The sequence below is a fragment of the Manis pentadactyla genome, chromosome 4, assembly GCF_030020395.1.
Source record: "Manis pentadactyla isolate mManPen7 chromosome 4, mManPen7.hap1, whole genome shotgun sequence".
NCBI classification, from domain to species: Eukaryota; Metazoa; Chordata; class Mammalia; order Pholidota; family Manidae; genus Manis; species Manis pentadactyla.
In genome coordinates, this window is record NC_080022.1 from 145,516,304 (window position 1) to 145,531,065 (window position 14,762).

Sequence of the window (14,762 nt, forward strand, 5' to 3'; positions counted from 1 at the left end):
TATGTTTGTTTGAATTCTCCATGACATTCTCATAGTGAGGTTTGGGAATGACTAACAACTCTTAAGTTTCAGTTTATACATATGTCAATCACTATTAATAAATGTCATAAATAGCTCAGAAGATTATTGTAAGGGTTAAAAGAAAAATTATATAACATCCACAATTTGCCTGATACAGAAAAAGCTGTCAGTAAATGTTAGCTGCTACCAGTATTATTACTACCACCCAAAAAGCAGCTGCCAAGTATCACAATATTCCTAAGAGGAAAACCCTTCATTGTTTAATGTTCAGGTTTTATATTTTTAATTATTCTTACAAAAATAGTATGCACTCCTGGCAACAATCAAACAATACATAAATATGAAACAAAAATATTATAATTGGTCCCCTACCTCCTCCATTCACACTCCCCTGAAATAAGCAATGTGAACAGTTTAATGTGCATACTTTCACACATTTCTCAGTCTGTATATATCATGTAACATGTGAGCACACACACACACACACCCCTATATTACTCTGAAGCTTGTATGATAAGTGACAGAGGCATCCTCTGGGTCTTGTTAAAGCCGCATGGAGGACTTCTATTACTTTTGTCTGCTCAGAATCCATTTTCCCTTGTTCTGGTCCTACAATCCAATTTTCCTTTGGGAGAATATGCCCTGTGCTCCCCCCTTTCCAGTTCACGCAATTCAAGTAGGGCTGGCGTCACCACTAAGCTCCCGTGACAGGCATGATTTAAGTGCAGACAACCAAGCAATTCCATCCTCCCTGCCACAGTGATTACCTTAGGAACTGGCACGTGACTCAAGCCAGGCCAATAAGACCAGTAATTTTGCTATAAGTACTCGGAAAAAGGTGTTTTTCCACTGGGGTTGTTAAGCTGGGAGAAGACAAATATTGCTGGTAATAGCTTAGGAAGAGCTTCCCAGGAATAAAATCAACATAAAGAAAGTAGAGCCAAAAGACAGAGAGGGCAGATGTTCTCCAGATTACACTGTTCAAAGCTCTATACTTGGTGACTGATAATGAGGAGGATAAAAAAAGAGAGAAGAATTTTAAACGATTAGGGTTTCAAGAATGGGAAGGGATGGTGAAGCTATTGAGAAAGAGAATATATGTGACGAAGTTGATTTGAATATGCTCTGAATTAAGTTTTGGACACTTTAAGCCTGGAATGTCTGTGGACTAACTGTTAGAAGACTGGAATTTACAGAGCAGAAGACATTAATACATGGTAGTCTAAGCCACAGAATCAGGAATATCAAGAGAAGTCAAACCTAAGAGCTCTTTGACAAAGCTGGCTGTAGAGATAAGGCCTTCAGTATCTTCTGGAGTTGTACAGTAGAGGAACTGGGCCTCTCTCTCTGCTGAGCTACGTGTGTTCCTTGTCCTGGAGCTAAGGCTTCACATCAGGTGAAAATTAACGCTAAGAGGAGCTCCCACAAGGGCTAAGTAAGAAACTGAAAGGATTGAAAATCTGAAATTGGTAGTCATATCCAAAAACAAACAAGTAAAAGAAAACCTCAGACACAGTCTATATAGAACTTCAAAGGTCACAAAATACTTTACGGGAGAGGGAGACAGGATAGTTTTTATAAGTACCTCTTTCCTTTTTTTTAAACATACAAAGGAACAGATTTAGAAAAATTAACTTGTCTAAGATTAGCAGCTAATAAAACAGCAGAGCTGGGAACATTTAGCACTCTCAAGTCACTATATTATATAGATTTCCTGGAAATCCCACTGATTTAATCCCATAGAAGGTGTCTATCCATCCTACTTTCCTTTGGCCTTTTCTAGGCAACCACAGAAAATGAACACAATCTTACAGTTTTCTGATCCTAAAGAAAAAACCCAGCTTTGAGGCTTTCCAGAAATCTTTGCTACTTGTAAACTAAGGAGAATTTAAAGGAGAAGAAGGACACACATATATTTAACTCTTTCATCAATGTTTCACTTTTAGTTACTTAGACAAAATAAGGAAAGTCAAATACACTGGTTCTATTAAAGGTTGGTGCTGGGATACAAATACGGTCCATCCCAATTACAAAAGAAAATTAATATTATTTTAGGCAATTTAGAAATAGTAACTCAGATAAAAGTTGGAGAGAAGACTTACATGAGAAGGTGAGGAGATGTACCCTGAGTTGTTAAAGAGAAAGAGTTAAGGATAAATGCAAATGTTTATACTCTTTTGATTCCCCAACACCCCAGTTCTTGGGACTTGCTGGTCTTAATGCTATCTATCTGATTAAATGAGTTTCCCACATTCACCTTCCTTTCCTCACTCTTCTCTATTTTCAGTCTCCATTTGTTTCCTATATAATGCCAAACTTTTGCCACCCATGACCATTAAGTCTACTGATAAAATTCCTTGATTTAAATTGAAGAAACTCAGAAAGATTAATTCCTACAGCTAGTGAACAGCAGAACTAAGATGAAACATAGTCCTTGGGATCCAAAGCCAGTGGTCTCTCTATTATATCACATTGTCTCTAAGATTCAATTACCATGAGTTTCTGTCATGCTAAAAGGCAAGAAGTAAAAGTGAACAAATAATGTCACAGATGAGTTCTCAAAAGGAAGGCATAATGAGGCAAGAAAGAAAAGACAATGCAGGGAAAACAATGCAAGCAGCCTACCTATTGGTAAGGAGGAGCGCACAGCATTACCAGGAACTAGTCCTGAATGAAGACAGCATGAACAAACACGACCACTTTTCTCGGCTGTCACCTGCACCATCTTTATAGAGATTTCCGACAGCTTCTTGAATTCTTATGTTAACGCACCCTGATGCTGTTATACACGGCATATTACTAAAAGTTCTATGAAATAGACTCTTCAAGTTTTATTTCTGCTTTAAAAAAAGAAATCCCTGATTGTTATGCTGTGGATATTATTAAATCAAAATACACCTGAAAACAAAAGATTCTTTGTGATTTTTACTCTTGGTAATTAATCCCTCATAGGTGGTATTAAAAAAAATGATGTAGGAAAGAGAAGCCAATATGAAAAAGGTAGTCTGAAAAGCAGTTTCCTACATACTGAACATCATTTTGGGAGAAGATGGCTGTTTACCCCGCTGTATTCTCCCAAATAAACCTGTCTTCAATTCCAGTAAAGCCAAATGGGAAAAACCAACGGGCTGTGTCTACGTTTGCTATCATTTAAAAAAGTCTTTCAGGAGAAACTGAGGAACAGTATTTCTTACCTCCGTGCAACATAATAAAATATAGGATTCCCAGCTTTGGAAGTCCCAGCTTGGTAGAAAATACTTAATGTTTTCAAAGCCTTGAACTCTTCTTTTTCATGTACTTGATGCCTGAAAGAAGAAAGAACAGAGTTACTTTACATTGTCCATTAAGTATTTACAAAAATCTAAGATAAGATGGATGATGAAATAAACAAAATGACAAAATATCAAAAAAGCAACACACTTTCTGAAGGGTAATTTGGCAACATGCACCAAAATTGCAAGGCATTATACTCTTTGAAACACAGTGGTTTTTAGGACTATGCTAAGAGAACTACTGAATAGGAACTATTAACCACAGGATTGTTTTTAATTGTGGTATTTTTTAAGACAGTTTTTTATTTTTTATTTATTTTTTTTAAAGTTCAGTTTATCAACCTTTTCTTTCCCACTTTATCGATTATTTAATTAGTGAAAAGGGCTTCCCTTTGCCCATGTTTTCTTCTTCATTGGCATACATACTCAAGAATGGTAAAAGCACCTTTTTCCAGATGGTTACTCAACTGTACTAACACCATTTATTAAAAGTTCATTTTTACCTCCCTGATTCTGAATACCACTCTTATCATTTATTAAATCACCATATGTATTTTAAAATACTTTCAAAAAAGCATGATTTAATTTTTATATATTCTGCTCACCACTTGAGTGTGTGTCCTTAACCTCTAGATTTATGTCATTCGCCAGCCCTGGAAAACTCATCTGTTGTCTCTTCAAATATTACCTCTTCAACTCTTCTCTGTAAGTTCTACTTCTGAAATATTTACTAGACATGTTGGTTCTTTTCATTCTATCATCTGAATCTCTTAACCTTTCTTATTTTCCATGTCTTTATCTCTCTGTACTCACTGTATGCTAAGTAATTTGCTCAGAATTGATCTTTAGCTATGTATTAAAAATTTTTTTTTAATATATTGTCTTTTACCTAGTATTTCTATTTGCTTGATCTTGGGAGGAGGGGGTGGAGAAGAAGTTGTGTTATCTCAGTTCATCATGTTGCTGCTACCAGGTAAGCATTTGTTTAATATTAATTAAAACAGCCTTGGTATCATTTGATAAGGGAAATGGGTATAGATATGTATAGATAAGTGACTGAGAGGTTATCTGCCAAATGTTAACTGAATTATCTCTAAGAGGTAGAATAAATGAGAATTTAAATTTTCTTCTTTAGATTTCTATGTTCAGAATAATTTAACATTTTTATTTTTATAGTTGAGAAAATTATAAAGCTACCTGCATTTTTAAAAAAAGAAAACTGAGACTCAGAATCAGTGGGAACTTAGAAGAGAATGAAAATAACACCTAACATTTATTAAACACTTAAGATACTGTTCTAAGTATCTTACACATATCAGGCCAGTTAGTCTTCAAAAAAGCACAGAAGATTGTTTTATAAGGGAATGTAGGATTTTAGGGAAAAGGAGTGATGAAGAGGTTTTCTTAGAAAAATGGAAATATGCTAGGATGTCCTCAGTAATATTAAATAAAAAATAGCTTACTATTTTTGTATTACATAATTTTCAATTAGGTAATATGAAAATTTCATATGGAAAATACCCTTTAATTACATGGAAATAAACATTTGTTACACCAAGAAAAATATAATAGAGCTAAAGATAAAAGTTAAACTGGAAAGGAGATTGTTAAATATTCATACATTCTTTTAACAATATCAAAGAATTGGAGTCACGTGTACAAAACTAAGACCTACATGTAATGTGATTAATAACATGCATTTACAATGCAAGTTATATGCAAATCTTTATTGAAAATTAATTTCTGAATGTCAGATTTTTTTTCTTTCTACGTCTGGCACATACTGTGAATAAAACACTTAACCCACAGTAATTATGAAGCACTTATTAAGTGACTAAGTAGAAAGTACTTTGGAAGATACTTTAAAGACTAAAGGATTCAGCAACCCTAACTTTACTGTTACTTCACAGGTGTAAATGTCTAACAATGAGGATCTTTTAGCTCAGAAGCTAAATCTCTCTGAGATTCAAAACAAATGTCCATAGAAATTTTAGCAATACTTAAGTTATTGTATTTTCTAAGTCTCAATCTAAAAGAAGTTAATACCATTAACTTTTAGGAGGGGCTCTGAAAAATGGTACAGTGTGGTAGAAAGAGTTAGCACTAAGAACCAAAGAACCTATGAATTAGGTGTGAAATCTTGGGTAAGTTAGTTATTCACTTTGAGCTGTACTTTCCTAAACTATAATATGAATATAATGTAGTCCTCAAAACACTTCAAAGCAGCAAAGTACTATTCAATAAAAAACTCTTATTTTCATAAGAAAATCACCTACAAACCATATTTCAACAATAGAGAGGCTAAGAAAACAGTGGGATCTCCAAACGCTGTAATGTGCTTAGGTACATCTTTCCTGATAATCCTCAATTGAAAATGTAAGCACATCTAACAAGTGGCCTCGTGGTAAGCTCTGCACCTCAAGCCAAAAGAAAGCAATCATCATTTCAAGGTAGTACTTTACCTAGTCATAAATTCTTCAAACTTTGAACTGGTAAGGTTAAGGCTGGACCAGTGTGTATCTGCCACAGGTTTGTGCTCTGGAGGACCCAAGTATGCGAGAAGTGTTGCCATCTTATCAAAAGGTCGTCTTCCAACAGCTTTGTGATCCCTAGATACAGCAAACTACTTAAACAGAAGTAGCACTTCACATTTTAGCAGTACATGTTTCTTTAGACTGTCTCTGGTTGCTTTTCTTTCTACTGTCAGCTAGTGCTTCCTGATTCCTAAATAACATCAGAAAGACCTCAGGGGCACACTGAGACATCTTAGAAATATGACTACTACCCAGACTATGAAATTTACATAAAAATTCATTTTTTTCTAGTATTCTTAGTGTATTGCCATTAAATGGGCAACTAATAAGTAAAAATGACATTTGATGCCCTTTTTCTCAGAATGAATTCTTTTTGAGAAAACACTTTTGAAGAACTGGACATATTTGTCCCTGATATCAGATGTCTGCTTAATCAGGGTAAGTATGGATTTTCAGTAACTACTCAACATTTCAAACTATATAACAAGATAATATTTTGAAAGATCAAGTTGGCAAAAATTATGAAGTTTGTTAATGCCAACTGTGGTGAGGATGTATATAAAGAGGTACTCTCTCACACAGTGGTCAAAGTTAGCATGTACACTTTGAAAAGCAACTTGACAATAATCTAGCAAAGCTGAAGCTGTAACCCAGAACCCAGCAATTACACATTTAGGAAATGCACAGGAGACAAATATGAAGAATATTTATTACATCACTATTTAAAATAGTGAAAAACAAACCTAAATTTAGGAAATAAGCCTAAATAGCCATCAATTAGGAAATACAAAAACAGTGATATACTCATTCAATGAAATATTAATATAAGTTAAATAAATGATAAATCTCAAATTGTGTGAAGAGACTACATCAGTATGTCAATTCTGTAAAATTTTAAAAAGTGCAAAACTGAGTTTTAAGTACCTAATATTTCCTTATTTTGTCAGTTACATAGAGAGAGGTAGTATCATTTTTCCCCAAGAAATAAAACTTTATAGAGATCTGAAGTAGCATAACAAAGTAAATAATGTTAAAGCTAGGTAGTAAACAAGGGTCTCTGTTACATTATGTCCTATACTTTTTGTATGTTTAGAATGTGTATATTTTTTCAAAAACCAAATAGAAAAAAAACTCTCTAGCATTTATACATGAATGTGTATATGAATTATATAAGAAAATGAATATTTACATTTAAAAGTTCCACAGTTTATTTTAGTGTCAGATGAAGCATCTTCAGCTTTCTATTTTAGGGCATCAGTCATGCCCATGACTACTTTAATCCACTACCAATTCATAAAGGATTAAAATGCTCTCTTTTAAATTCCCATCTAATTAGATAGCTTTAGCTTCAAGATCTTATACCTTTCCCATGAATGGGCAAACCATAGTTATTGGCATTCAGAAATAATCTGGTCTCATTTTACCTTTTTAAGAGAATTCCTTATACATAGGAATTTGGGCCCTTTATAGACATACATAGCTAGAAAGGGTAGCAAGTGATTCAGGTTATAAGGCACTTTAAAAACAGCTAATAAACAATTCCCAAATTAATAATTTTCAATTAAGTATTTTCTATATAAAGCTTTATTTGCATATATTTAGTGTACCACAAATGGGATTAGTACAGAATTAACATTGGCAATGTCTTAGTTATTAAATTCCTGAGAATTAGCTGCTATCAGATTCAAATGTCAATACTCACTTGATGTTATTTGATAAAATAGTAAATTTAAACCCCTGTGTTTTATTGCACACTGTATTTGACAGTTTGCAAACCAGGTGGTCATTTAACATGACTTAACCTTTTGCCTATATATCTTTAAAAAGAATCTGCATTTCTCCTTCTAAACCATAACTGTTATTCTAAGAAGATACAAGGCAAAAAGCATTATTCATGACCAATAACTTTATTAATTTAAATTTAAACTGAGAGTTTTCAATATACCCATGACTAAGAAGTCTTACCTGTTGCTGGAAAGATACTGGCCAATTTTCTCTTGATTGTTCCAGAGTAGACGATGTAAAGCAAGCACATTGCCATCACTGATGAAGGAAAGACTATGATTTACTGCATCACTTGTAGGACAGTCAGATGCAATATCAAGAAAAAACCTTAAAAAATGCAACATCGTTAGAATTTTAAAAACGAGATACACTCATCTATGCTTGATTAAATCTGTATGAAGTAACTTTGTGAAATAACTAAGATTACAAACATGGAGGGCTTATTCATACATGTGACTACCATTAAACAAAACAAGAAGAGACAAGGAGGAAGTTGGTTTTCCATTTATGGCTTCAGTTTCAGAGTAAGCTCTAATGTCAGACAACAAAATTTAGATGGATGAGACTTTGGAGAGAAACCAGTACTTTACAGATAAAAAAAAACAAAGGCCCAGACAAGACAAAAGACCTCCCTAAAGTTATGTAGCCTGTTAAGTCAGAGTCAGGATCAGGCCCTTTGTTCTCTTAACTAGTCAATCTGCTAGAATATGAATCCTATACTGACATTCACTTACTCTCCCATATGGAGAGCAGTCCAACAATATACCTTTTAAACACCAATTAGAAAAAAGTTAGTTAATATGAACTATAATGAAAAACTGAAAGAGAGAGTTGTATAATCTAGCTTAGACTATGAGTCAGATCAATTAGATTCATATCGCATGGAAAGTAGAATTCTGGACATAACTTAGATTTACACAGCATTTTCTCATAAGTTATTTCATTTGTTTCTATAAAATCAACTCGAACAAACATATTATCCTTAGTTTGAAGATAAACCAACAACTCAAGAGAGATAAAGAGAAGCAACTAGTTAGTTATGGAAACCTAACAGAACTCAAGTTTTCTAAAAACCATAAAACTTCAATAGCTGTCTAGTTACCACAACAAAACCTTAAGCATCTGCATTCCTTGGTTTAAAGAGTAACCTTTTAGCTCAGATACACTTCCACATTAAAATATCAATAAAGTAAATTCTAACTTAAAAAACTCTTATTTATAAACTTATGCAATGTGATCTTAGTTTTTACTAAAAGGAATCTCCTCCTTTCTCTCCTCCATGGTGCAGCAACCTCAAATCCTTTATTTTAGTAGACATGTCAAAAAAATTCCTCCTGGTTTTCAAAGATGGAGATCATTATCAAATTATAAAGAATAAGGATTTACTTCATCACTATCTTTCATAGTAAAATAAAACAAGATTAACTATGTTTTTGACCTAGAGAGGGAAGAGAAAAAAACCTACACAGGTTTTGAGCTTCATTTAGACCAAATACATAAACTTAAGTGAAACTAAAAAATAACTGGAAAAATAGAGCCATCAACTAAGTGACAGGCTGCTTACCTCCGTGCTGCATCAAAGTTGCTTTTCACAAAATCATTAAAAGGCCGCATATGCTCTTCTTTTGTGAAGAGAACATGATTGGCAATACTCTGAAGTATCTGAACAATAAAACAGAGTTATAAAGAATCAGATTATTTATTGAATGAACTCTACACACTTGTATATTCTTTGAAAAATATTTTATCAATATAATTTCTACTGGGGTTAAAATCAATTGTTTCTCATTCTATAAATACCAAGTGCTATTTCTATTCTCTCCCAAGTATAAATGTAATTACTATACATACACATACATATTTACATAGACAAAAATACATATTAAACATTTTTTATGACTTTTTAAAAATAAAAAACCACACAGTATACATTTTGTTCTCCATTTTAAAGTTTTCAGAATGATTACATAGAAAACTAGTTTCAGAAGACATTAGCTAAAATATTTTCATGTGATAAGCCCCATCAGGTATCAGTGTAATTTATTTCTTTATAATACAAACAAAAATTTAACAAAAGCATAAAGTGAAGACCATAGGATATTTCAAGAACAAATTCAAGAGTAATTACAGTGAATATAAAGAACTAAAAATTTAGTCGGAAGAGAAATTCAAAATAGATTATTAAAACAATTTAATAATTGTTTTCACCTTTGACATTAACTTCAAGCCCCTTTCGATTCTAGGTGGTGGCTTTTTATCTAAAATCCCTGCTTCATATGGAGACACAATGGCAGGATTGATAAATCTGAGGAACATGGCACTTCCTACTGCACCGATGCTGTTCTGAGGAAAACGCTGGCTAACCACCTAAAAACAAGGAGTTGAGAATTGAATACATGGTTTGAATTAAATCAAGGAAAAGGGAAAGAAGAGCTGGAAGGTCAGACTGCATAAAAACCCCTGAATAGACCAATCCTCCTAAGTAACACATTTCTATTTTTTCCAGCTCCCAAAACACATCAGTAAATAAAGTTTATCCTCAATTCTTGCTTTCCATCATTTTAACTCAATAAAGGTATCTAAGAAAAAAGAAAAAACCCTCATGATTGGTCGGGGAGAAGAGACCTGAAAAAAAGATCTTAATTTTATTACCAATGTTTATACTACAGGTTTCATGAGGAACAAAAGCAGACTAAATTTTTATGCAAAGGTTATCTTACTAAGATTAATAGGAGATGTGTTCAACCATTATGAGATAAAGCTAAGTTTTCAACAGCACACTCCTGCACTATCAATACCTACTAATAATAGTAAATACTTACATTTTGTTGTGTGCCAGTTACAATTAAATTTCTTGAGCAAAATACTTGCCATATACCAAATAAAATTTAGTTTTCTTAGATTCCTATTGAGAGAAAAAATTTACTTACAAGTAACATTATTACCAGTTCCTTTTCTGCATCCCAATGCTTTGCAATATAAGGACCTACCTATTATTTAAACCATGGAGGAACAGGAATTCTTGGGGACCTAAAAGAAAAAGGGATGCTACCAGCAGAAGAGAACCCCTGTGTATACTTCAATTGATAATTCTGTCAAATAAAAAAAGTGAAGGATTCAAGAAATGGTTGCTCACATGGAAAAACAATGCGAGGTCAATGTTTAAAATGGATTCACTTTCTCTCTTTATAAAATATCCTGCTTTAAAGGTAAAATAATTGGTAAATTGCATTAGGATAAGTGTTATGAAACTCAACTCGGCTCCATCTCTTTCCAGTGCCTGTTTTAATATATGAAAATTATATTATTCTGAAACTTACGTTTTTTTACAGGTAACGCACAGATTTATTTTTGAAGAGCACTTAGGTAACAGTTTGATCTCTACAACTTGTTTTGCTTGGTCTAGCTAACTGCTGCTGGAAGCAGGAAGACACTAACGGCAAAGTGGCTGCACTCCATTCAACTGGGACTCCACGGATAGGCCTGCACTTTAAGGGATAGTGGGGAAAATGAGAAAATGGGATTCATGCACACACTTTCGTAACTCTGGTTTTCTTCACAAGGCCTCAATAAAGTAACACGGCTTGGCATGAATTCACATGACTCACTGACTCCAGGTTAACTGTGGAAAGGATACAGACTTTTTCCTTTCATTCTATTCCCTTTAGTGCTTCATGTACACATTCTAAATGTGTCCTTGTTCACTTCTTAAGATCTCAAAATAATTTTCTATCCTACCTGAGAATTAATAAAAATAGGACTTGAGAGGATGATTTTTTAAGCTGAAGAAAATCTTTCTATGGGGTGGTAACAGAAGTGAGTTCTAGCTCATTTGTATCTCTACCTTCATCTTACACTGTGTGCTAAGGAAGGTTTCTTTGTGTTACGGTCCTTGGAAAGCTATCATATAAACAACAACATTACACATTAAATAGGGGAAACTGGTGAAGGCAGCTAAAGGTAGCAGCCTTAGTAGAATGGTTTTAAAACGTAAATATACTTTTTAAGTACACTACCTACCCAATCTAAAGGTTTTCTTTATGTTTCTCTTTACAATTGTTTTTAGCTGAAATACAGTTTTAGAAATAGAATTATGAAAGTTCAAGTGCTTTTACTACTCTAGCACAGTGTTTAGCCTTTTATGGGGTAGGAACAGAAAAATGAACATATACATGCATACAAAAAAATTATCCATACAATTTCAGAATGTTTATAAACAACCATTGCTACAGAGTGGTTCTGTAGAACTCCCAAGTTTTAATCTTAAAACAAGAGAAACATCAACAAAACCATAAAATTTTAAAGCCTTCAGCTTAAGTAAGCAAGAAGGAAGAGATTAAAAATCGCTTTATATTTAATTTCAAATAGGTTGTTTTAAAAGAATTAGCATTCAGTTTAATCCATTAAAATCCTGAAATGGCTTTAAAAAAGCTAAAAGCCATAGTTTGGTTTCCAAAGATCCAGTTAGTCTATAAAATATTAACCAGCTATGAAAGTATCTCATAAAAATCAGTAATTTATATACACATTTTTGAAGGCAGCTATTTACTGCTTTTCTCTAGGACAAAAAAGTTTTAAAGTTTGAATCACATTTATACTTAATATATGCTGAATACTACTCAATCTCACAATTTAATGAATATCTGAGTGAATTATTCCCTAAAGGGAGAATATTATAAAACAGTTTTCTACATCTTCAAAAATAATTCATGTCAAAACTCAAAGTATTCACATCTCAGGAACATACATTGTTTCCTCTATCATATATATGTATCTCACTGATGACAGTTTCACTGTATTTTTGTAACTAAAACCTGATAAAATGTAATCAGTATCATTGAAAGATGCTGTATAACAAGTTTCAGGAGACAACTTATAAAAATACTTTTTTCTTCACTGATTAATATCAATGTAATTTTACCTCATAATATACACATACTCCAGTATTTTGTTCTGTTCTGAATTTATAAAAATCTAATTTGGATCCAAAAATTATTCTGCGTAAGAGGTCAAAGTTGGGTCACTCTGTAGGGTGAAACCAGTTATCAGTCAAATGCTCCTTTTACTGCCATTAGTGAAAGTTGAACTACACGTTACAAATAAGTGCATCCATTAAACTGTACATAAGCAAGAGGCTCTCTGCTCATACATGCTTAATTACCCAAGTTAGGTAGACAATTAACTTCTCAAAGGAGATCTAAATTATACATTACATATTTGAGTACAATAAACACAATTATCTGTAATATGACTACGCAGCTATATACGAGAAGCCAGAACCTTCTCTATGTATTTTACATATTCCAATCCATGATACATACACCCTAAAGGAAAAAGTTAGCTTGCTTTAAAAAGAACAGATCATTTGATTCTTTTAAACCTACAACTCCATAACCAACATTTTATGTTTATAATGACTATACTGTCTTCATACTTTGCAATGTGTTCTAAAATATCTCAAATTACCAATCAGATTCCCTCTGTTTCCATGAGGACCTCATATCATCTGTGCTGAGAAATACATTCCAAAACTTAGTGTTACCAGAAACTTAAAAGAAAATAACACTAGTAGGGAAAAACATTTCAAGGAACAATTTTAGACAAAATCTTAAATAAAGCAATGTTAGGAAGACTGGAAAACATGCTCTAGGAAAACACAAAGCCTGAATTGTATATTATGTGATAAACTACACAATGGCATTAGTATAGCATTGAACAAAGTGTTAGAAACAGTAAATTAATTTCAGCAGTGATGGTGTGTATTATGTTAAACCCACATATGCTGAGAATTAGAAAGCTGAAGCATTAAAAGGAAACTATTTATTAAGCAAGATGGCCATCCAATCTCATCTGCTCACAGTTGACCAAATTTACTTAACATACTCAAAAAGAAAATCTTGAATGGACACAAAATTTTAATTTAGTTCTGAATTTAAAACAGATTTATTATATGTAAAGCTTAGACGAGGAATGAAAGATGAAACCAGATAAATACTATATTTGAAACTACACCTTGTTACACTACCTACATTATCTAAAGCTTTTCTTTATATCTTTCTCTAAACTTATTTGTATTATATGAATGACAGTTCTCAGCCTAATAGGGATAAGTCATACTGACAGATAATGGAAAATTTAAAATGAATGCATGCTATATTTGGGAGAAATTCCACTCGCGGGAAGAAAATAATTATGGGTACCATAATTTTCTTCCTTTTAAATTAAGGCAAGTTCATGAAGCAGGCAGCATATATATCATGTTTGCAAAATGAGGTGTTTCTCTACAAATATGAACTCAATTAATTTTCCTTTTTTTCAAAAGTACTGTGTTACCAGTCCCACTAGTTTAATAATGATTTTCTCAAAAGAAAAAGTGGTTTATCATTAGGGTTTTTATAATCTAAGCACAAATTCTGGCTGAGACTATCTAGATAAAAATATAAGGAGTAAAAAAATAAATAGCAACTTTCAGGTAAGATTTAGAAAGTGACACTTTTCCTTCCTCCAAACACTTCTCTAATAACTAAACTTTCACCTCTAGGAAAAGAAACCACTCACATTACCTGCAAACAAGAAGCAAGAATGAGGAGAATCAGCATTTCCTAAGGCCTTGAAATTAAGTTTCTTTTGCATTCACTTATAATTTAAAAAATAACAGTAAGATTAGGCCACGAAAATCCAATGCAACAAATGCCTCCAAAATGCCTTTGGGATAAATCAAACCAAAGGAACACAGAGAATGTTTCAATGTAACTTAATTCCAGGGTTAATTGAAATGAAAGCTATTTTGTGCCAGAATTAGTAGAATGATTTTACAGTGAAGGTCAAATAGGCTGAAGTGAAGATGTTCTTAACAAACAGCAAAAGATTTTTGTTTTGCTTTGAAAGAAACAGCTAATAAAAAGTTCTCCAAACTTACTGATTTTTTGTTTTCCTTTTTTTCTTTTACTGTAGCTTTATTCAGTAGGGAGTGGCAAGTTGCCTACAGAACAGAGATGAGCACAAACAAGTCACAGCACCAACTACATACAGCAACAAAAACAATGTTGGCTTGTACATAAAATTACATGATCAAATGTAACACAAATGGAATCAACAAAAAATTAGAATCAACTGAATTTTGAGGGATAAATTTTATTTCTGTAATTTA

At 32.8% G+C, this 14,762-nt stretch overlaps 1 protein-coding gene across 7 annotated transcripts in view; it reads right to left on the reverse strand.

The window, feature by feature from the left end:
• NF1 (neurofibromin 1) overlaps positions 1 to 14,762 on the reverse strand; it is a 304,417-nt gene that overhangs the window by 88,550 nt on the left and 201,105 nt on the right. For 6 of the 7 annotated variants that reach the window (XR_008997245.1, XM_057501129.1, XM_057501130.1 and 3 more), the window contains exons 31-36: positions 14,532 to 14,594; positions 9,821 to 9,979; positions 9,177 to 9,274; positions 7,793 to 7,939; positions 5,756 to 5,902; positions 3,216 to 3,326 (exon numbers count right to left, since the gene is read on the reverse strand). Coding sequence is in view for 6 of the 7 variants with exons in the window: in XM_057501129.1 (XP_057357112.1) it covers positions 3,216 to 3,326; positions 5,756 to 5,902; positions 7,793 to 7,939; positions 9,177 to 9,274; positions 9,821 to 9,979; positions 14,532 to 14,594 (725 nt within the window). In the remaining variant the exon portion in view is untranslated. The remainder of the gene's footprint in view (positions 1 to 3,215; positions 3,327 to 5,755; positions 5,903 to 7,792; positions 7,940 to 9,176; positions 9,275 to 9,820; positions 9,980 to 14,531; positions 14,595 to 14,762) is intronic. The other variant, XM_036906309.2, reaches the window with a different exon arrangement.